At 43.8% G+C, this 24,418-nt stretch overlaps 1 protein-coding gene across 3 annotated transcripts in view; it reads left to right on the top strand.

Annotated features, from left to right (window-relative positions):
• The window catches only part of TBXAS1 (thromboxane A synthase 1), a 194,142-nt gene that overhangs the window by 45,723 nt on the left and 124,001 nt on the right, over nucleotides 1-24,418 (top strand). For all 3 annotated transcript variants that reach the window (XM_010356280.2, XM_030932329.1, XM_030932330.1), the window contains exon 3: nucleotides 1,237-1,289. In XM_010356280.2, the coding sequence (XP_010354582.2) occupies nucleotides 1,237-1,289 (53 nt within the window). The remainder of the gene's footprint in view (nucleotides 1-1,236; nucleotides 1,290-24,418) is intronic.

Here is a 24,418-nt window from a genome sequence, read left to right as displayed (position 1 = left end):
GGTATTAACATTCTGAGGAAAACAGCGTAGCTATCGATGTGAGGAGAATGCTGTGCTCCCGCCTCTGGAGAGCCTCCACATATGCTCCTTTGCAGCCCGCCATCCTCACAGCTACAAGCCCTGCCAAGTTCTTTCTAGAACATAGTAATTTCGGTGACTATTTTTATATTCATATATGCTTTCTTTGATGTATGGCAAGCTTACACTGCAGAATTCAGTAGATTTAGTGAGAAAGGCATGTGTTTCCATGCAGGACATCCACACTTCTAACCCCCAACTTTCCACCTTCATTCCACCCCTTATGTATCCGCTGCATACTCCATTCTCACAACACAAATCTACCATTTGCCACCCCCTACCCCCACCCCAACTCATGAGTATTTTCAGGTCTAGTCCATTCCCACCACACAGTGGATCTAGCATTTTCCACCCCTCCTTCAACCCAGCTACACTTCTTTCCCATTATAAAATGTGTCTAGCCAGGCACGGTGGCTCACACCTATAATCCCAGCACTTTGGGAGGCCAAGGCAGGCAGATGACCTGAGGTCAGGAGTTCCAGACCAGCCTGGCCAACATGGTGAAATCCTGTCTCTACTAAAAGTACAAAAATTAGCCGTGTGTGGTGGTACATGCCTGTAATCCCAGCTACTCAAGAGGCTGAGGCAGGAGAATCGCTTGAACCTGGGAGGTGGAGGTTGCAGTGAGCCGAGATCACACCACTGCACGCCAGCCTGGGTAGCAGAGCAAAACTCTGTCTCCAAAAAAAAAAAAAAAGTGTCTAGCATTTTGTCTTATATATCTCAAACATGTTGAATTTAATTACAGTTTAACTTGAATGAATCATGATAATTCAGAATTTGTGACAATTTTGATAGACTCAGTAGAAGTTACATATAGTGGCAGTAAAAAGGGCCATATGATAATGCTAAATCAAATTTCAGAGGGCAATGTTATAGTTGAGAAAGCAAACTTTTTGAATATTTTAGCAGCAAGTATACATAAGTAGTTTAAGAACTGGTGGTCTCTCCTGTCCAAGACTTTTACATGGCCATTTTTTTAAGCCGTTTGTTTATTACATTACAATATTTCAAAGTACTTGAAAGCAATGTAACTTCCATTCTTTTTTATTGTTTCCGTAATTGTGTTCTTGCTGTTCCAGATTTTTTTCTGAATAAGTTTGAATAATTGGAATTTTGCTTAATCTTATTCTTACTATAGCGCTGTGTTTCCTTTAGGGTTTTTGGGAAAGCCAAATGGAGCTCAGAAAGCTGTATGGACCTCTGTGTGGGTAAGAAGGAAACTCAACGTTTCTATTATGTATGATATTTTGATTTTCACATGTTGAACTGATATGGAAGACATGTCAAGATTAGGAATTTGTATATGTTTCTATTTTCCAAAGGGCCCAAAGAGGGTGTCCTGCAGTACAGACAAGGCTTCTAGGGAAGACCCTGGGGTTGCCCATGGGGGAACTGTGCTGGCCTGAAAGAATACCACTTTCCAGGCTTTGCAGCCTTGCTGGGCCGGGCACAACATCATCTCCCCCTGCTGTGCTGAGGGTTGTTGCCACGGGATGTGGTGGCCCCCTTGTCTCAGAGCACAAACTGTCCAACTTGCCTTGATAGTGCGCAGCAGGTTGTATCCCATGAGCATATCTGAACCTTACTCAGACTCGGGTCCTTCAGCCCATGGGGAAAGTGTGCTGCCAGCAACATGACCGTGTAATTTATCACCTAGTCCAGTTCCCTTTTGAAAGTGAAAGGAAGTGCTATTAATAACTACCCCAGGATGACCGTGTCAACTAAGACTATCCCGGATATGCTGGGGCATATGGTCACCCTAGTTCTTGGCCGTGTAAAGTAATATAGCCTTTCTCTTTATTTTCCCTGAATTTCTCCTTTTTATGCTCCTTTATTTCTAAAATTCCAGATTCTGATGAGCAAACACACATTCAGACCACTTACTCTATTCAAGATTTAAAAGGCTTGAATTGCATTGATTCTCAACATGTGTCTTCCCACACTGAAGTCCTAATCGTTTCAGTCGGTTTTCACACAGCTTCTCTTCAGCCACTAAGCAATTTTTTTGCAGCTTTTCCTAGACCTCTGGGTCAGCGATCACTTTTGTAGGTGCATTAGAGTTCTCCTATGTTGCTGATGTACATTCCAATGGGCTCCAGTGATTTGGGGGTCCTGTCTCCATAGGATTCGTGATGTCTGTTCTCCTGATACCTGTGTTTGAAAGGGATTGGCTTGTCCTCTTTAGGGAAATGGCCCCACCTAGGAGGCCCATAGTTTTGGTCAAGTTCTTCTACCTACTTTTTGGTTTGCTATGTGGCCCTGAAAAAGTAACAAATTAAGATGTTAAGATGCTCTCTGTATTAGTCATTGCCACATAATAGACTACCCCAAAACACAGTGACATAAGCAACAATTTATGATTTATCATGTGTCTAAGGGTCAGCTGGAGTTGGCTGGCCTAAGCTGCACTTGGCTGGTTGGCTCTGCTGGACTTCTGGGTGTATCTGCTGGGGAGGTCTCATGTAGGGCACCAAGGCTCTGCATGTCTCTCATCCTCCTTGGAAGTGTAAGCTCGGCTGGCAGGTTCTCATGGTAAAGGCAAAGACTCAAGAGAGGAAGCCTGATGGTGCAAGAACATTATACATTTCTGCTGCATCATTTCAGCTTATATCCTATTAGTCAAACCAAGTCACATGGCTAAACCCAAGATGTGGGTAGGAGGGCACTGTGGCCACTTTGAAGCCAAAGCAAGACATCTGGCCCAGTCTGACACTCATGGAGCAGGGAGGCGTACTCCTCAGAAGGATGAGTGGGGAGGCAAGGCATGTCTTTAAATAACAAGCAGCCCTACTGCACTCCCTAAGAACTCTTTCAACTTGACCTTCACTTACTTTTTAATTTTTACTTTTTAGTGCATAGCTTCTTGCTTTCAGTGTGATAGGTGCTCGATAAAGGCTGAAGAGAGTGAACTGTCTACCTTTCTCTTACCGTTGTGTGGTTCTATTGCTTTTTTGTTTTGTTGTTGTTGTTTGTTTGGTTTTTTTGTTGTTGTTATTTGTTTGTTTTTGAGATGGAGTCTTGCTCTGTCGCTCAGGCTGGAGTGCAGTGGTGCGATCTTGGCTCACTGCAACCTCCGCCTCCTGAGCTCAAGCGATGCTCCTGCCTCAGCCTCCTGGACAGCTGGGATTACAGGTGCCCGCCACCATGCCTGGCTAATTTTTGTATTTTTACTAGAGATGGGGTTTCGCCATGTTAGCCAGGTTAGTCTCAAACTCCTGACCTCAAGTGACCCGCCCATCTTGGCCTCCCAAAGTGCTGGGATTACAGTGTGAGCCACCGCGCCCAGCCTATTGCTTTTTAAAGCTTCTCATTCCAGCTCTTTCTTTCCAACAGTCTCATTCTGCAGCTGACTTGGCAATGACTTGGAGACTGTCTCATGTGCTTCTGAGACACAGCACTGACTCAGAATGACGGTGCCTTCACCAGAATCAGAAAAAGTCCTGATCGAGTCTGAATTCTAGGAACCACTTTTCTTGAGTGCTTCTTGTACAGATATCCAAAGTAGAGCCTTTGGGTATTTAAAAATAATTGTTAAATGCCAGATGAAGAGTTTAAAGGGCACTGTATGAACCAGTTGTGTTTGTGTGTGTGTGTGTGTGTGTGAGAGAGAGAGAGAGAGAAGGAGAGAAAAAGAGAGAGAAGGAGAGAAAGAGAAAATGACAGGGAGAGAGAAAGAGACAGAGAAAAGGAGAGAGAGACAGAGAGAAAGAGAGAGAGAGAGAGAGAAGGAGAGAGAGAGAGGAGAGAGAGGTGGCACGAACTGGTTTCCTTGACAACAGGATATCCAATCAACTTTTTCCTCCAACTTTAACTAAGTTAACACAATTTATCCTTTTCATTTCAAGAAAACCTAAATCATAGGGAATGATTTCAAATGAGGTTATAGAGATCAAAATTGCAGTATCATCTCCATCCTTTGTTCCCACTTCTAGTGAAAAGGAAAAAAGAAAGGTGATGGCATAATTTCTTCCTATAAAGCTATCAACTTTCCTCCTTTGGAAAAAAAAGATGAGCCATAAAACGCTGACTTCTTTTTAAATGTGTCTACTCCCAGATTTAGAGGAAATATGGTGGCAGTGTAAAAATGAAAGGGTTGAACCAGTCTAAGTCGAATGTCTTTCCTAACTCTAAATATTATTTTCTTACTGCTTAAATTTTATCAACATAGTTTCACTGATTGGGAATGGACTATGCTCAATGAACAACAAAGACCCTTCTTGCAGAGAACAATTTAATTTAAATTACATTAGTTTTTAGGCTACTTTTATTACTAGGAAATATAATCAATCCCAATTTGATCCTCTTAAAAACTGAAATAATAGATTGATTCATCATTTGACAAGTGAAATGCCACACTACACTGTTGATGTCATGTAGAGATGCATAGGGCCTTTAGATGACAGCTTGGCACTGAATGTTGGGAGAAAAATGGGCAGGGCAAATCTCACTGCTCTAGACTGGAAAGCCAAATATGATGACAATGTATACTTATTATCTGGTTGTCACCCTAGCAACTCAGAGTCTGAGGCTCAAAACTGGAAACTGACTCCTTACTCTAGCCCCTCCCCCACTCCCTGCCTTGGGGACAATAGGGCTGGAGAAGGTTTCCATCAAGATGAGCAGATAACATCGATGCTTATCGTTACCACCAACACTGCCACCACCACCACCATCACCACCACCATCATCAAGAACAAAATATCTTCACCAAGTGTCTACTTATGTAGCCTGCTTTGCCAGGTTCTGTGTAAATAAAACTACACACGGTGTCTCTGCCTTCTCTGAACTTGAATGTAAAGCAGGAGGACTGGCGTGGATACCTGTACAGCTATTAGTCGTGGGGGTACCTGATAAAAAAACTCTCCTGAATTGCACAGCAGCCTGGCCACATAACACAAAGAAGGCAAGGCTTTATTGCTTTTGATAACCTTCATTGATTAATGATTACTTGTTATCTCCTTCAGGCTGAGAATGAGCCCCAAGTTGGATTTATATTCCTTCCCAAACTCTGTAAGAACAGAACCAACCTTATTGTCATACATTGGTGATTGAATATGGTTTATGTGCAATATATATCAATAATGAATATAAACATATATTGATATATGTTCAATATATCCTGTTTGGACAGAGATTCTATCCCCTCCAATTTGTAGCTGGACTTTGTAACCCAGTAGATGATAAGCCTTTATTAATTACTTATAGTTAAGTAAGAATAAATACTTACACAGCACCCTAAGTTTAGATCATTAGCAACTCCTAAAGGCCCCCATTCAAAGCTCCTTTTCTCTTTATTTCATTGTTTTGTGTGTGTGTGTGTGTGTGTGTGTGTGTGTGTGTTGTTTTGTTTTGTTTTGATTTTTTGAGGCAGAATCTTGCTCTGTCATGCAGGCTGGAGTGCAGTGGCACGATCTCAGCTCATGGCAACCTCCACCTGCCAGGTTCAAGTGATTCTCTGGTGCCTCAGCCCATGAAGTTGCTGGGATTATAGGCATGTGCCACCATGCCCAGCAAATTTTTGTATTTTTGGTAGAGACAGGGCTTCACCATGTTGGCCAGGCTGGTCTCAAACTCCCGACCTCAAGTGATCCACCTGCCTCAGCCTCCCAAAATGTTGGAATTACAGGCGTGAGTCAACATATCCAGCCTATTTGATTGTCTTTTAAATGCTCGCTCTATTATTCTACTTTTACTTAGCCTCATCCCTGTTTCTTCTTCCCCCCACATCACTTTAGTTTTGATCTTGGCTCCCTCTTGTTGAACTTGACTTTCACACTTCCTGGCATCCATCACCTATGCCGCTCCATTTTGGTAAGTGGCACCTGCGTTCCTGGATCCCTTCATGATGCCGGCCTTGTTGCATAACCTCATATACTCCCATCGGAGCATCACATTGTAGGTAGTAGGTAAGCATGAACTTTGTTCAGAATTCATAAAGTACAAATGAATGTAAGAAAAAAGTACACTTGCTCCCACCCTAGGGCCCAGCTGCTCCTTCACAGAGGCAACCTCTGTTAAACATTTCTTTATAGTCAAATGGATCATATATAATACATGCTGTTCCTTACCTTGCTTTGTTCATTAATGGTATTTAGGAAATTGTCCCATTTTGCTTCGTTCATTCCTGTTAAATTACGTAGTATTTTTAAGGATTTCCTTGCATGAATGTATCCTAAGTTTTAAAACAAATTCTCAATTGATAAACATCTCTTACTTTTACAAACACCATTGCGGTGAAGATTTTCATATACACATCATAGATGTCTGGAGTTAGCATGCAAGATAAATTCCTAGAAATGGAATTATTAGGTCAAAGATGGTCTATGTTTTTAATTTTGATAAATATGACCAAATTGTTCTCTCTAGGGATTATATCAGTTTAGACTCCCATAAATATGCATATGTTCCTTCCTTACTTGTCACTAAAATGTGTGGTCACAATTTTAAATCTGTACCATTTGATGGTATATTGCTGCAATTTCAAGGTGCATTTCTCTAATTATGAGCAAGTTTGAGTATCTTTTCCTATGTTTAAAATGCAGTGTATTTTGTTTTGTGAGGGATCCTTTGCCACTTCTCTGTTGGGTTATTGATCTTTTCCCACTTTATTTGTAGAAGCTCTTTGCATATTAAAGAAAGTAGCCTTTAATATGCCTTAAATATTTTCTCCTCTTTATCATTGTCTTTGACTTTGCTTATTATATATTTCTTCCAATCAGAAAACATTTGTTTCTGTGTTGTTGACTTTAATTGATTTTAGCAGTGTCTACATTTTGTATCTTACTCAGAAAGGTTTTCTCCACCAAGGATATTTTTTCATAAACTTCCATTTTTCTAGTTTTTTAAATTGTATTTTTAAAACATAGAATGTTTGACATATCAGGAATTTGTTTGGAAGATGGAGTTAGGGACTCACCCTTTTCTCCCCCCAGAGGATAGAGTTCCATCTGAAAATTCATCCTTTTCCAATTGATTTGAAATGTCACTTTTATCGTTTATTAATTCCTAGGTGTATTTCTGACTTCTCTGTTCTGTTGTACTGCTTAATCACAAGCCAGGGCTGCACTGAATATCCTCATTTGGATGTCACGCTTGTAGCTTCTTGTACCTAGCTGTGGTAGGGTGTTCTAAGAACATCTTTGTAATATCAAAGCCTGAAGCAATCTATCTCCCAAGGAACCTTAGGTCCCATACTGAAAAAAAAAAAAAAAAAATCAATTTAGCAAATAAATAAGCCTTTGGTATAAAGGACCTGACACTTAGCTTCAAAGTTCACACCACAGGAGGGGGAGGTGTCTCATATGCCTCCAAGTTGGAGGTTTTTAGCACCATTTTTTAAATTTAATTAGCTAGCATGCATGAACTAATAGCACCTTGTTACCAGGCAGTGAGGAAGTTGAGAACTTTGGGATACATAAGGAAAAGCATGTGGCATCAGCAATCAAAATAACAAGGTCGTTTCAATACTTTTTAAAGCTCAGCTTCCATGGTGCCATCCATTAGGAGAGTTTGTGTTCCGGAAGTGACTAAGGTGTGAACACTTTTCATGTAATTGCTCTTAACCATCATGTTTATGTACTATTTAGATGAGGTTGAAGAACAGCATAGAGATGGTTTACTTTAATACTGGCAGATGGCTATGTCATCCACTGTGGGAGGTTTCCTGGCCTACCACTATGGATCAAGAACCACAGGAGTAGAAGGGCTCTGAAAGACTCACCTGTTGGACGTGCTTGATCTTTGACTTAGAAATTATGAGACATCTGAATTCACTGGGCTTGAAAACGTGGCTGAGGACAGGGTAGGGTGGAAACTATTGCTGATTTGTCCAAGAAAAGACAAGTATTTAGACTCAAATTGGGCAGCTGACACCTAGAGATGGCACTTGTTTTTAAACTGGACTGAGCTCAGTAGAATCGTAGATGTTGAACAATGGTGGAAATTAAGCCACTGTTGCATAAGAGCATCCCAGACACTGATGCTAAGGAGTCAAACTTTAGGTTTTTACAGCTGATATAAAGTGCAAGCCTCAGTATGAGGCTCATTTACTAAATGTTTGACCCAAAAATGTGGCTCAATTCTGAGAGGAATTGATGAAAATGAAAATATACTATGATCATTGAGAAAACACAATAGCCTTGAAACAGTGGCATTAAGCACAGAAGTCCTGAATTATCCTAACATCTCTGGCCATGAGGCCAAACTGTGGGCAATATTTGGGTCCCCTAGCTTGGTGAAAGCTGGCTTTCATGAAAGCATGGAAAGCAAAGTTGTGCATCGCAGTTCCCAATAATGTGAATCTGAAAGCAAAATTCATGTGAGACCATCATGATGGTGTGCGGGTCATAATTATTGAGCATCATTCAGTGAGTGAAATATCAATATTCTCACTGGTCAAAATAGCTTAATCATGAACACTAAGCCTGTAAGAGCACATTTTTTAAATGACTGGAATTCACTAAACTGCATTATTGCATTTTAGGGGGCCATTATTCTCTAAAAGTGAATGCCCCGACTTAGTGTGCTGATGTTTTAGGAGGCCTTGGAGAATAGGAGGAAAGTTGTCCACAGGACAGCTATCACCAAGCCAAGCACTCTGCCCAATAGGTGGAATTATCAAAGGAACAGTTGTCCAAAGATAAGTGGCTTAGACCAAAAATATGCGGGAATTTGATTTGAGTCCCACTTTTCTTGAATGAACCATTCATAGATTCTTCACCTGCTACCAGCATGATCTCGTTGTACCAAATAGTGTATTACTACAAAACTTCCGTGCTTTCTTATGATTTAAGACCACCTTCTTTCCTAGTCTTGATTCAAAGACCCTTCTGAAGTTTATCTAATTTTCTGGACTTCTGACTTCTTGTTTCAGCCCATTTATTTTATACCAGTTCATTTCCCCCATCCTCTTTTTTTTTTTTTTTTAACGGAATCTCGCTGTGTTGCCCAGGCTGGAGTGCAGTGGCGTGATCTCGGCTCACTGCAAGCTCCGCCTCAGTCTCCAGAGTAGCTGGCACTACAGGTGCCCACCACCACGCCCGGATAATTTTTTGTGTTTTTAGAGGAGACGGGATTTCACCGTGTTAGCCAGGCCCTCCATCCTCTTTCTATAACAGCATGTGTGTGATGGTTGTTGCATATTTTAATGACTACTGCTGTCCAAGTCTTTGTGACCCACTCTCACAAAGATCAAGAACCTGTATTAATTCCCTCTTCTTTGGGTAGAAACATCCAACAGGGTATGATAGCTTACAATAGAAATCTGCGGTCAAAATCCCAGCTTCAACTTTCTTTCTCTCTACTGCTTGTTACCTTAATGGATTTAGGCCAATCACTTCCCCTCTCCAGCTTTAGCTCTCTTAGATGTAAAAGGTGGGATTTGGACTAAGTCGGTGACTTTGACACTGTTTAATCATGAACCTCAGTAAATAATATATTAACCACATTGTTATCTGATACACATACATACACTTGAAGTAAAAGTTTTACAGAAGAATACCTTATTCACAGTATAAGAACCACTTTGATCTATTCTATTGTATTGTATTCTATCCGTAAAAAACAAAACATTTACAAGCTGGTCACAGCCCATTAAATTGATTTCATGACCACTAGTGAGTCAAAATCAGCAATCTGAGAAGCAAAGGGCCAGATGATATCTGAAGTCCTTTCCGGTCGTAAACTGGATGACAACAAGCCAATGACACAGTCCCTATCAGGGTGCATCAGAAAATTGCTAGAGGCCCTTGTGTTTGCCTCTTTGTTGTTTAAGATTCTGACAAACCTCTGACAAAATCACTACAAGCCCACTGTTCGCCGCTGAAGCCGAATTCCAGCGGAAGCACTCCTCCTGCAGAGACCAGGCTCCCGCACCTGACTGTGGGCCCAGGCTGGGCACCTCCCACCCTATGGCACCTTCTTATTCTTTAAAATCACAAGTTCAACTATTATTGAAATTATTTCCAAGCCTTAACTCAGAATCATGCTAAGAAGCTAACACAAATATATTAACTGACCATTTAAGACATCTGTCTGTAAGATTTTTGCACTGGGTATAAATATCTAAGTAATTGATGTGGATATCTTCTCCCAGGTAGGTGTGGCCAGCTGATTACTTATTCCCAGGAGTTGGAGCAGCAGGAAGGAATGGTCTGGAAACTGGAAATAATCCCATTTGCCAGCGTAAGCTAGCTATGGAAAACTGACCAGGCTGTGGGTACCGAGAGAGCAGCTTCCTGCTACTTCCTGCTGTGGGTGAAGGGCAGCATTTAAAGACTAAGACGGTGCTCCCCATTCTAGCAAACACTGGCCACAGTGGACAGTCCAGGAGAGAGCTGTGCACCGGGAAGGTGTCAGCTGGACAGTAGTCAGGCATACAGTAAAGCAGCTTTGAGGCGGCTAGGAGTTGAGGTAGTACAGCAGGGTCTCAGTGGGGAGGGGTCTGGGGACGAATCAGGGATTGACATTCAGTTCTAAGACTCACAGCATCATGTGAGGCCTAGGACTCAGAAGCCAGACCTAATCTCCGATATCAGTCAGGGAGGAAAGGTCCATTGTGGTTGGAACAGATCCATGCCGGGGAGGCATCCAGTCTCATGATATGCGGCTGGAGGTTGTTCCTGCTTCTGGGGCCAGGGCTGGGTCTGCAGGTGAGGGACAGAGCACCCGGCTGAAAAGGAGAGAGGACTGCAGCAGCTGGAGCGTCAGCCACAGATTTTTAATTTTGCATTCCTTGATATTCACATCCAAAATCTACCATGGAGAACTGTGTATCAAGTTCAAGGTGGAAGGGAACTAACTCATTCCTCATCAGTAACTATCAAATAGGGCATCAGTACCTTCTTTATTCTCTAAGTGACAGCTCTGCGCAGATGTGTTCCCAATCAATAGAATGTCTCAATTAAAGTCGCATAAAAGCTCTATTTCGAGCTAATATCTTCAAATAATAAATTTCATATTTAATTGAAGTGTACCTGCAACAAATCCAAGTTGTTCAACCCAAAATGCATAATAGAGGATGTGAAATAGTCATGAATCACTGTGACATTTGTCAAGACATTCTCCCATCTGGAAGTAGGTCCAGAAAGCACATGGCTTTATGCATATATCTTTTGTCAAGAACTTTGCACAGACAGTCTCAAAAAGTGCACACATTTACCCAATTTTTAGGACTCTTCACTCTGATTGAGAATGCAAATAGCATTCCTATTCTATCTAAAAAGAAGAATGACAAGCCATATTTTATTTCATAATTTAAAAGAAGTTGTTACTAAATTAGAAAAAGCAGTGAGTTCCCAATTCACCTAGAGCTTAAAGTTCCTCTTCCATCACTATTTTGTGGGCAGAGAAACTTTTTCCAAACAAGTTCTTAGAAATCCTTGCTTGATTAAAAACCAGTTCTAAATCTTGCTACTCACATAGGGCAAAAGGTAAAGGAATTTAAATGTCTAAAACCAAATTAACTCCAGATACTAGTGTGAACTTTCAAGCAAAAAAAGTCATACACCACCACATACATGTTTGAAATTCTACTAAATTTTGAATGCTTGACGTTCGCCATTAAACTGGAACATATTCTTTTTTCTTCCTTAGGATCTTTAAATCTTTTAAAGTTTGGGTTGTTTACTATGCATTCCAATTACTCCTGATCAGTCTTATGTGTAACATTTCTATAGCACACAAAGTAATTCCTTAGCAAGGCCCCGCCAAGTTTTATGATGCCTGCTTGCCTAGGGCAGATAATATAAACTTAACTACGAAAATAAGTTCTTTGATTATTCTTCGCATCTCAAGACCATGCTCCTAACAACTTCTTTCCATCTCACCCTCAAGCTGCAAGAATTTTGCAACCCACACTATGAAGTTTTTCCACCCTGAGTAAGGCTGTCAGTTTATTGGCCTATTTATAAAGGTCTGACTCTCTGACATGTTCTCCAGGCTCCCCACATTAACCACTCTTTGCAGATGATTTTTTTTTTTTTTGGCCTCAGCTTAAAAAGGAATCTATTAACCTTTGCCCAGAATCTATGGCTGGTGAATGGCTTGTCATAGCATGTTAGTTCGATGCAGTGATTGTGGTCTTCTGTGTTAAAACACCCACCAGCACCTCTTGATACTACTTGGCCTACTGGAGATGTGGGCATCCAGGATTAAATCAAAACTACTGCACTTCACAACAGGGCTGCTTCAGGAAGGAAATCCCAGGTATTCCCTGGCTTGTACTGCCTCCATCTTTTCCATGGCTAATGTAATGCCTGGTGCATATCCACCACAAAGAGGCAACTGTTGAATGGCTCTTCCATTTGCCTTTGAAGATTGCTTGTTAACTCTTCAAGTTCTCTTCTTCATCTCACTGCCAGACCACAGCTTGTGACTGATGATTGACATGGCCACCAGGTTCTTCCCAAAGACTCCAGCCTAAAGATTGTTAGCTGCTTCCACCAAAGGCTTAGACTTCTCTGCTAGAGTTTCAGTTCTTTGGAGCATCCCATGAGCAAGAAGCCTCAGCTCTTTGTCCTCCTCTGCATAGGAGCCCACAAGGATGCTTTATGTCCAATCTGGAACGGATACTTAGCATCCTGAGTTCTGCCTGGCTCAAAATCCATACCTGTTCATGAGTACCAGGGCTTCAGGGCCCGAGAACCCACAGCTAACACCCACAGGAGAAAGGTTTCATATGAGTAGATGGGATGGGATTTCATGCCTCTACAACCTGGCCGGCAGGAGGAACACTGTGACCCATGGTTTCAGAACTGATGGTCTCCCACTTCTCGGTTAGATCTAGGTATTGAGAATAACATGAAGGACTTTTGGTTGGAGGACATGATTTTTATTGTGTTAAAATACACATAACATAAAATATGCTATCCTATTTGTCATTGTATAGGTCAGTTACATTAAGTACCTTCACATTGTTGTGCAGCTATCATTATCGTTCACATCCAGAATCTTCTTCATCTTGCAAAGCTGAAACTTTGTCCTCATTAAGCATTAACTCTCCATTCCCTCCTCCCCCAGGCCCTGACAACCACCATTTTACCTTGTGTCTCTACGAATTTGACTACTCTAAGTACCTCAGTAAAATGGAATCATGTGGTATTTTTCCTTTTGTAACTGGTTTATTTCACTTAACATAATTTCCTCAAGGTTGATCATGTTGTAGCACATGGGAGAACTACTGCCTTTTTAAGGCTTAGTAATATTCCATTGTAAGCATATTCTGCCTTTTGTTTATTTATTTGTTTGTAGATGGCGGAGCTACCGTGAATAATGTTACTTGAATATGGATGTGCAAATACCTCTTTGAGACCCTGTTTTTAGTTCTTTTGGGTATATATGCAGAGGTGGAATTGCCAGATCACAGAGTAAATCTATTTTTAGCTTTTTGAAGACCATCATACTGTTTTCCATAGTGACCATATACCATTTCACCTCTGGAGTACATTTTATAGCAATGCTTTTTTGTCCCCTTTTCACCATGATTATGTGACCATTACTTCTTGTTTTCAAACCTTGAGAGTGAACTCAGGTGAAATTTACACTTCCCCTTGTGCCCTGGATCCCAACTGGTCAAGGTGAACCACACATTTCTAATTGGAATGGATGACCTCAGTGACTTTTCCTGTAACTTCCTTTTGGCTAGGCCAGTGAGTGCATTTTTAACCAAACCACCCCATTATCAACAAATGCTTGCACTGCATGATAAATTCAGTTTGCTTTAATAAATTCCCAGTAGTCCCCACCTGGAGCTCCTTCTCTTATCTCACTCCTCGCTGCCAAACCCTTTACAATTTATGTGCCTGCCTTTCGGTTCTGCCTTCAGCCCCCTCCAAGTTTCCTCTTTCCCAGCAGCTCACCGTGGCCTGTGTGTCTCACATAAATTTTGTCTTCTGTATCCGAAGCTCTTACTGACTTCTGCTTCCTTGTTCCCTGGGTCTACACTGTTCCTTCTCTTCCTGGAACTGACCCTTCAATCTCTGGGCTTCCTACCTCGAGTAATTTGTCAAAATTCTGCTCTTGCAATTGGTGGCTTCTCAATTTTCTTTCTCTGGGTTTTTTCCTACAGTCTTTCCACTGTTTCACAGGGCATACATTCCAGCTTCATGACTATTCATGACATGTTGATTTCCCCTCTTGTACCCCACAGTCTCTGCACTGAGTGTGTGCTCCTTGGGAAAGGTCAGCTCACACTATACCTATCCAAAAACGGACAGATGGCAGATGGTCTGTGGAGAAGCTTGTATTCAGGCACATAAGCATGGGAGAAAGTTCAGAGGTTTTGGCTGAGATAGAAAGAAGAGTAGAAGCCAAATGTGTGCTAGGAAAATGTGATGTTTGGGGCACAAGTAGAGAGGACAACCTTGGCAGTGGCAGATGAGATAGACCTCAGGACTGGTGCTAAGGAGGTGGGTCATTTGACGAAAGTTGTGCAAGTACAGAGTGGAGAAGGGGTGCAGGGGGAGGATGGAATTAATTTTTTTTAAAAAGCAAAAGACATTCTAATAGCACAGGTGAGAGAGATAAGAGTGATTTAGATTATCAGAAATGGAAGGAAAAGAAGGAGAATTTTATAGAGAAAATGTCCTGTAGCGGCCAGGTGTGGTGACTCATGCCTGGAATTCTAGCACATTGGGAGGCCGAGGTGGGAAGACTGCTTGAGCCCAGGAGTTTGAGACAGCCTGGGCGATACAGTGAAACCACATCTCCACAAAAAATACAAAAATTGGCTGGGTATGGTGGTGTGTGCACCTGTTGTCCCAGGTACTTTGGAGGCTGAGATAGGAGGATCACTTGAACCGGGGAGGCAGAGGCTGCAGTGAGCTGAGATCATGTCACTGTAATCCTGTCTTTAAAAAAAAAGAAAGAAAGAAGGAAAAAAGAAAAGAAAAGAAAAGAAAATGTCCTGTAGGAAAAACACAGCAAGTCATTGATTGTAATGAATAAGAGATGAGTCAACATTAATCACTGATGCTGATTTCAAATCCTGGAGACAAAATGGTGATTCCACCATAATTAGGAGGTTGAACGGGGCAAAGACAAAGATAGTTTTATCTTTTTCTTAATCCGTTGGAGCTTGTCCTCATCCTCATGTGTTCAAGCTGTTATAACAAAGTGCCATAGACTGGGTGGCTTATGAACAACAGAAATTTATTTCTCATAGTCCTGGGGACTGGGAAGTCCAAGATCAAGGAACTGATGGATTCATTGTCTGGTTCACTTTCTGGTTCACAGATGGCGCCTTCTCACTGCACCTTCCCATGGTGGAAGAAGTGAAAGAGCTCCCTAGGGCCTCCTTTATAAGAGCACTAATCCTATTCAAGAGGGCTCTGCCCTCATGACCCATTTGCCCCCACAAAGACCCCGCCTTCTAATACTGTCATCTGGGGGTTTAAGATTTCAACATATGAATTTGTCAGGGGGATGGATACAAACATTCAGACCGTGGCAGAGCTGCTAAGGAGACATTGGGTCCAAGGTGACTTAGGAATGAAGCACTCAGAGGATCAGGAAACTGCGTTAGGGAGGAGAGAGGAATGGGAGCTCCAGGGTATGCCTGGAATCTGGAATCTCCACCTCCCATCCTCTAACAATCGAATGGGGTGTTTCCCGCAGTGTGTCCTTGAGACCATCGTTTCCACTGACAGTAAAAATTGTTACATGCGGAACAGCAAAAGGAACAGAGGTCTCTTCAGTGTAGAATGACTCTGAACCTTTCATGCAACAATGTTCTTCGACAATCTCCAAGTGAGAAATTTAGGATGCAGTGTTTATTTGACCACAGAACATTTCCCCCCTGTTCCGCCCAGAGTATCTCTTGGGACTAGGATATGGAGAACAGGCTTTGAGAGAAAACACTGATCTAATAAATGCCAGCATTTTACTCCTAAAGAATTCCCCATAAAAGACAACCATTAATAGAAATAGTTTACTTCACCATTGTGAATTATCAACATTACAACCAGTAATTACTAATTACCTCCATTTTGAGTTGATGTTTTGGGGGATGTTTTTATCCTGCAGTGCTATGGAGAGGCTGGGAACGCACTGCTGCCTGTGTTGCTTGTTTATTTATTCCCTTTTATCCCCAATGTTCTCTCACTCCCTTTCCCATCCCCAATAGTCAACCATTCCGATTGTGTTTAATGTGTTTTTTTTTCACATGTTCTTGCAAACTGTGCATTATCATTTTGTGGGTATTATCTTTCGCTTACGCCAATAGCACTGTCATAGATTTCATTCTATTCCTTAGTTTTTTCATTTAGCACTGTGCTTTCAAGGTTTAGCACAGAGTTCCCATTGAGTCTGCTGCTTCTCATGGCTGCCTGACACTCCACAGATGCCTGTACCTGCTTCACCTGTCCACTGTCCCAGGAGGAGATACCCAGTGGCCCTCAGCAAGCAACCCTGCAGTGGGTGTCCTTTTATGGGACCTTTATGGACCTGTGGGAAAACTCTATGGGCTATCCATCTTGCCCTATGATTGTACCATATATATATATATATCTTTGTTCCCTAAGGCCACTTACATATTCATTGCTAATAATCTGAAAGCGTTTTCCAGCACTCAGTGTGGATCATGTCCCTCCAATATAGTATCTCCTGTGGCCATCCCAATAACATCACTGAGAGTTTGGCCAGGCTAGGTGCATTATCCTCAATCATACAGAAACGTGAGTGACTAGAATGAGAGGGGCATGTGGCTAGGAAGAGGTGTGAGCAGGGTTGCACAGGTTCTTTTTATTAATCCAAAGCTGTTTCCGTTCCACTGCCTCTTCTTGCTATTTCTTCAACATTCCAAACAGTCCTGCCTTAGGATGTTTGCCCTAACAATACGTAACATAATTATTTGTTGACTGACCTGCTTTCCTGATATAATGCAAACTCCATGAGGATAGGGACTTGCTCTCTTGTTCATGCTGCTATTCCCAGTGCCTAGAATGGTGCCTGACACATAATAGATGCTCAGTAAGTATCTGTTGCGTGAACAGAAGAATCATCTCTAAGTACATGTCTTTCATGTCAGATTTATCTCCAAGGAAACTTCAAACAGGCAGGTCTTGTTATGTGGCTAATTTTGATAATAATGTTATTTTATTGGAGACAAATAAAAGGAATTAGGGGAAGAGTCTCTTATTAAAATAGAGGGTTGGATAAGGGGAGTTTACACTTTTTCCCCATCAGTGACTTTTATGCTCTATCAACTCAGTAGTTAGCCCATCAAAATACAAAATTCAATTACACTGTGTAAGGCCACCTTGGGATCCAAAAGATAAACAGAGAAGATAAGGGACATGTTCTCCTGATACACTAGCTGGGCTCCACTCACCCAAGTCATTAATTGGATTCTTATTGGGCTACTGCCTCGTATCCTACTCCTGAATAGCTGATACCTCCCATAACCTCATTCTTAGGGTCAGCTGACCGTACCAGAAAGAGCACTGGATTAGGAGCCAGATCTGGGTTCTGGTCTTAGCTCAGCTATCCCTACTGATGGGACTGGAATGAACGAGTCATTGATCATTTTCTTCTCTTTAAAAAATACTTGAAGTCGGGCTCAGTGACTCACGGTTGTAATCCCAGCACTTTGGGAGGCCAAAGCGGGTGGATCACAAGGTCAGGAGTTTGAGACCAGCCTGACCAACATGGCGAAATCCTGTCTCTAGTAAAAAATACAAAAATTAGCCGGGTGTGGTGGCAGGCACCTGTAATTCCAGCTACTCAGGAGGCTGAGGCAGGAGAATCGCTTGAACCTGGGAGGTGGAGGTCACAGTGAGCTGAGATTGTGCCACTGCACTCCAGCTTGGGCGACAGAATGAGACGCAGTCTCAAAAAACAACAACAAAAAACAAACAAACAAACAAAACAAACTTGAGCACCTGCCTATCTCACAGGTCTGACATAAGACTCAAAGGAGCTCTCAGAGCTCTCCCAGGGCAGACCGTCCAAGGATCAGGGATTCCAACTGGAATTCCTCTGCTCCTTGAGCCTCAGGTTCAGAAGTGTTCTTGCAGCCAGCCTGCATCTTGGGGTGACTGCCAAATTCAGGAGCCCCATACCTCGCCAGCTCGGAGTGAACTTCTTGAGTCCTGCACGTGGGTCCTCTCCCCCTCACGTCTCCAGGGAATCCTCTGCCTGGGTAAGGGGAGACAGCACACATCATCCAGTCCTCTCCCCTCTTTGGGCCTCATTTTCCTAGCTATGAAATGAGGGGGTTGGGCTGGAATGATCATCTTGAAGCTTCCCTCCATCTCTAAAGTCTTGTGATCAGTGCTTTATTATTTTTCCCTGCCTCTGGTTTCTCTCCTACTGTGTCTGAAATTCTTCTGCCACTAAATTTTCCCTTTTTTCAGAGTTGCACATCCGGGCTTTTTATACCTAGCCCTGGACAGCACATTCTTCCCATGGCTCTGGGGTTCCTCCCCTGGCCTCACTGTCTTTGCAGGAGTGACATTAGCTTTTTCCCAGCCCCTGTATTCCTGTTGTAAGCTCACACATCATTTGGGGAGAGGTGATTTTGCCGTGTACTCTCACAAATATATGTCCTGCACGTATTCTATGGAATAGACACACACACGCACAGCTCCCTTCAGTACCCCCAAATATACATGCCTGGGCATAACGTGTGGGCAAAAATATTCAGGGACAGCCAAATGACTATTTTAATGTTCCTTTGTCCCTGCAGGGCCATCGAACTATTTATTTAGTAGCTTGATGCTGTTTGCATCAACAACTTTGCCTTATAGGCTGTTCTTCATGTTTATGATTCTTACTGTGAAAAAAATTGCTCGTCTAACATCTGTTCTGAATTTGTTTTTTCTTTATTTTTATTTATCTGTTCCCCATTGAATTACATTTGCACCAAGGACAGTAACTTGAATTGTAATCTTCAGTGTCCTTCAGGATTTCTGCACACTTCAATACATCTCTTAATTACTCTTTTTTTATTGTTATGAGATCCACATATATACCCACGCTCACATGGGCAGATTGGTTTGTAGTTTACCTCTGCCTGCCCCCTCTGGGGAATAAGTTTTATTAACTGAATAAATTAGATGGGCGGGTATATTCAATAGAGTAGGGAGGTTTATCATTATAGGTTTCTTTCAGATATTTTTCCCCCTTGCTGCCCAATTCTCTCCTTTAGCCATAGCTCTGTTTTGGAGAAAGCTTTATTGTAGCTTGACAGAGTCGTAACTCACCAGGATGAGAAGGACCACTTTATCTTATAGATGAAGAAGCTGAGGGCCAGGGGAGAGGCTATCTTCCTGCCTGTTTCCAGAAAGGATGGAGAATAGCTGCCCCAGCACCACTCTTGAGAAGTAGAGCACAGCTTGACCCTACCTCTCTGGGCTGCCAAGCCTGGGGGCTTTCCTTAGCAGCAGGAGGCCTCCTGGGGCTACCATGCCACCATCCATGCACCACACCATTGCTGCAGACCCAGTTCTTTGTAGAACAAGCATTTTGCATGTTTTCCATGGGTGTGGCTGGGTTGGGGTGGTTAGGAAAGTGTGCAGGAGATGGTGTGAGAGAAGGGCAGGGCATGGAGAATCACAGTGGGATCTCTTCCTGCTTGTGGACTCTCCTGGTGGAGCTGGTTCTCTGGCCTCCTTCAGGCTGGCTCGTGTGACCTAAGCCCTCATTAACCCCCTGCTCTCACCACTTAGAAACCAACCCAGGGACCAACCAAGCACATTCCCAGCAGTAGGCAAGAAGATCCCTAAAGAAGGGCAGTGAGACCTGCTTTTTTTCCCCTGATACTTGGGAAATCTACCAGGTATAGAGACAGTGACCCAGGTATTCAAGGAATTGGTCCAAATTCACCTTGCTGTAATTCGAAATGCAATGCTCTTTCTACCATCAGTTCTCCATTCTTTCTGGGAGATATGTCCCTCTTCTTCCTTTTGACCTTTTCCACACTGTTTGGGGTCTATGTCTATGTCTCCCAATGGCACAAAGACAGAAGGGACGGCTTCCCCATGTCTTGAAGTGCTCACTGCTGGCCCTGCTCCAGATGTTGTCCACACAACAAATATTTCAGTCTTTGCTACGTGTACAGCATGGAGCTCATGGCGGTTGGAGAGACTACCCATCCCCTCCAGAAAATGTGTCATTCTTGTCTCTTTTCCCAAAGAAAGCTGACATCTAATTTAGGAGAAAAACCCAGATGTGGGCCAAGTTGCTCAAGAATGCCAGGTAGTAAAGAGGCTGACTTCTACAAGAGAACAGGAAACCCAGAAAGAACAGGAAACAGGATTCTGGGTAGAATCATGGACCAGCGAAGGCAGAGAAGGCTTCTAGGAGGAACTAGGTCTTGAAGAATGAATAAGGGGGAGGTGAGGGGAAGAATGTTCCACTCAGCAAAAACAGTCAGAGAAAAGCCCTTGAGGTGGGAATGGTTGGGGGAATGGAAGTTGTGGCTGGAGGGGGGACACAGATGGATTGGCCAGTCACCTTCACACACTGGAAAGCCTTCGTTGCCGGGCTGAAGACATGTTTGTTATCCTTTTATTATCCTTGCTAATGGTCTGTGAGCTGTTTAAAGCTATGTCTTGCAGGTCAGTTTCTAGAGATGGGGTTTGAGGTGCAAGATGTTCACCAGCAATCCATGCCTGCAAAAGGAAGGAGGAGAAAGCTGTCAGTCATCCCCCAATAGGACAAAATGCCAACTTTCTGTGTTGCTACTCAGCCCAGCCACAGGATGTGGGTTTTCCCAGGAAGGGGGTGACCCCAGTGACATGGATCTCCACAGCTGAGGCTGGCCCTGAAGGAGCTAACAGCTGGAGGCACTCTGCTGACCACAGCCTCGGCTGCTGGACAGCAAGTCCTTCCCAGAAGGGGGATCTGGACAACACGTCTTGATGTCATCACATCATGGGAACTCTAGCTCAAATGAAGTTTTTGGCGGAATCACCAGGTTGAAGTGGGAGGTGATCTGAGGGTTCTGTATGCTCAGCTTCCCCACGGAGGACTCTCTGCCCCACTAGACCTAAGACTGGCTGCGGCCAGCCACAAAGGCAGGCCCATGGCTGACGGAGCCAACAGGGCACCTCTGCAGGGGCCACCTCTCCAGGGTGGTGGGAGTGAAATAGAGCAGGCCCCAAGTTTTAGAAAATGACCAGGGGCTGGGTGAATTTTGGAAGTAAGATAAATGTGGATAAAGAGAAAAAAGGATTCTGAGGTTTCAAGTCTGGCTTCAGAGTTGAAATCTCCTTCTGCCAGGAGGAGTAATAGGGAAGCCAAGAGGATAAAATGATTTCCCAGTCCTGGAAAGGCAGCTTAAAGCCGTCCTTCCACTTGCTCTTAAGAATGAGGCGTTCTGCTAGCTTCTCGGGGATGCACGGACAGATAAGATGGGCTTTGTCCTCAGAGAACTTGCAGAGCGATCAGGAGCTTATCAATAAACAGAGGGTGATGCAGGTCAGTAGAGGAAAGGACCAGGTGCCACAGAAACTGTAAGGAGCAAAGGGTCCACGAAGCCTCCACAAAGAGGGGACAGGTGACCCGACTGTCTGAAGTTTTCCAAACTAACAAGAGGGCAACTGGCACTTTAGAGGGTAAATACGTGCAAAGAGACAGAGCAGGGGTAATACTGCACATCTGGGGAACCATAAATAACTTGTTCACAACAAGAGTGAAAGACTGTGTTTCCCAAACTGTGTGCTGAAACACCCCAGGGTGCCACAGTGAACTCACAGGGGCTTCCTGGGCTATGGTATTTCGAATATTCGTGACAAATACAGCAACATCTGTCAGGCACTGTAGGAACTGCTTTCAATTTATGTGTATTATTTCTTCAAATGTCCACTAACTTGCTAGCACATGTATACTTATAAAGTTGTTTGAACTTATCTACTTAGAAATGAGACTGTGGGGTTCTTCTTTTGGCCTGGGGAGCGCTATGAAGAAATTACTGAGTCACTAAGGGCACCGTGAACTGAGAACGTTTGGAAATGCAGGTATAAGAAGAATGGGGCAAGGAGAGAAGTCAGGAGCTCCTGAAGAGCCCCTGGCTGGTTACAAGTGAAGAAGCTTAAACTTGCTTCAAATGATGGAGAACCACTAGAGATTTATAGGGAATAGAACGACACAGTCAGCTTCTGTTTTACGAAGGTCACTGACCTTGGCAGGAGGGTTGGTTTGGAGACAGAGAGCTTCACTGGGAGCTCCTCAGTGGTCCAGGCAAGAGAGACAGGGCCCGAAGCCAGCTGGCGTTAGAAGTTGGAGCTGGAATACAGCACACTGCGTTGACATCATGGAATTCCCACTGCATGCTTAACAACATAATGAACACTAGACATCAAAGATAAGAAGACAAGATGCGTTTCCACCACTTACAAACAGCAGAAAGACAGTCAGGAAAAAAATTACAATTACTAGAGAACCACTAGGAGTCAACCAGGCAAGAAAAGGGGAGCTGTTCCAGGCAAGGCAGGGGGAACAGCATGTGCAAAGTCATGGGAGTGAGAGGTTGTGGAGGGTTTCAGTCAGTGTGATCAGGATTGGCTCTTGGCTCTTGGTGGTAGGGCAGGCGGGGGGCTCAGGGAGCCACAAGGCCAAAGAACAAGGCAGGGAGCAGGGTGTGAAGGACGTTGTGTGCCACATGCTGAAGACTCCCCAAGGACTTGATCTTGGCAAACCATTGAAGGGTTTTCAATAAAGAAGCAGCATACTCAGATTTGCATTTTACCAAGTCCTAAGTGGATAAGTGGAGTTGGGGCCCGCATGTGGACAAGCAGCAGGCCAGAATGGTGGAGACTTTGGACCTCTGTGTGGGAGGTCCAAAGTCTGGCCAGGAAGCAAGGGACCAGGGATTGTACCAGCTTGAAAACGGCAAAAAAAGGTTGCTAAACTGGCCCTACAAACCCCTGAAAGCGGAGGGGCTGAGAAAGGGTTGTTTCAGTCCATCGATCTCTGCAGGGTTCTGTGAATTCAGGATGGACCCCAGGCATGAGTACCCTGAGGGTAACATGGGCAGATGATGCTTGACCCTGCTCAGGGTGACAGACAGGAGCCCTGGGAAAGCAACTCCGGACTCCACGGCGTATGACTGTATCACTGGCTCCTCAAGAAAACCCTCCCTGGTAGCTGAGTCTGCTCTGCCATTCAGCTGACTCAAGCCTCTTGCTCTAATGACAGATGGAAGAGCTAACCCAAAGGGAAAGATGCCCCATGAGTCAAGCAGGGACAGAGCCCCAGGACTCCAGGGACCCTGCTTTCCCCATGGCACCCTGCAGGCCATCCAGCCGCAGAGGAGCACTTGTGAATCCAATGCCCAGCACTGGACTTCTCCTTAGCTTTCTCTGAACTTTCTGGAAGTTGAGCATCTCAGACACTCACAACTGTGATCTGCAGTAGCGTCTACCCCTTTCCTCACTGAGCCTCCTGCCACTTCCACATGAACATTCCACGGCAAAGCTCAGACTTGAGGGTAGGATGGCAGCTACTCTGTTCGCATCCTCAGCCTGCTGGGAAATAAAACTGTCAAAGAGACAAGAAGTTCTCAGATGCTTGGCGTTTAGCAGTTGTCAGAGGAGCTGAAAGCCCTCATCAGTTCTACCTGAAAATCAGAAGTCTCTCAACACGCATGGCTTTTGTTTTGTTTTGTTTTGAGACAGAGTCTTGCTCTTGTCACCCAGACTGGAGTGCAGTGGCGCAATCTCGACTCACTGCAACCTCCGCCCACCAGGTTCAAGCAATTCTCCTGCCTCAGCCTCCTGAGTAGCTGGAATTACAGGCACCCGCCACCATGCCCGGCTAATTTTTGTACTTTTAGTAGAGACGGGGTTTTGCCATGTTGACCAGGCTGGTCTCAAACTCCTGACCTCAAGTGATTCTCCCGCCTCGGCCTCCGGAAGTGCTAGGATTATAGGCGTGAGTCACCGCGCCCGGCCTGTGCATGCCTTTCTGTTCCTTCTGCTGATGTGGGGGGTGTTGGGCTCCCGTCAGGGGCCTCCTGATGTCCCCGTGGGGCACTTCCTCACTCAGCTTCTTCGTCCCTGACAAAGTGGCAGCAGCAGGGTGTCGTCCACCTGCTGGGGCCTGCAGGGGCCCTCCACCTCTCACAGGAAGGTGACCATGACCAGCATTTTCATTAAACTTTTCTGTCTGGACAAACTATTCTCATCTGACCTCACAACAGTCTCTTTAATCATAGAAACAGCTCAAGAAGGTCGATTTGCTCAGGGTGATACAGCTGTTAAATGACAGGACCAGGCCTTGAGCCCAAGTTCCTAAGCTTCTCTAACACCTGCAGCTGCGGCACTGCCAAACGCCACTCTGCCTCTGACAGTCTCGAGGGACCGATCCAGTGACAAATTCTCCCTCTCTTCTTTTTTGT

This window comes from Rhinopithecus roxellana, chromosome 6 (genome assembly GCF_007565055.1).
Source record: "Rhinopithecus roxellana isolate Shanxi Qingling chromosome 6, ASM756505v1, whole genome shotgun sequence".
NCBI lineage: Eukaryota > Metazoa > Chordata > Mammalia > Primates > Cercopithecidae > Rhinopithecus > Rhinopithecus roxellana.
Note: the sequence above shows the minus strand (reverse complement) of the source record. Positions and strands in the feature narration are given on the sequence as shown.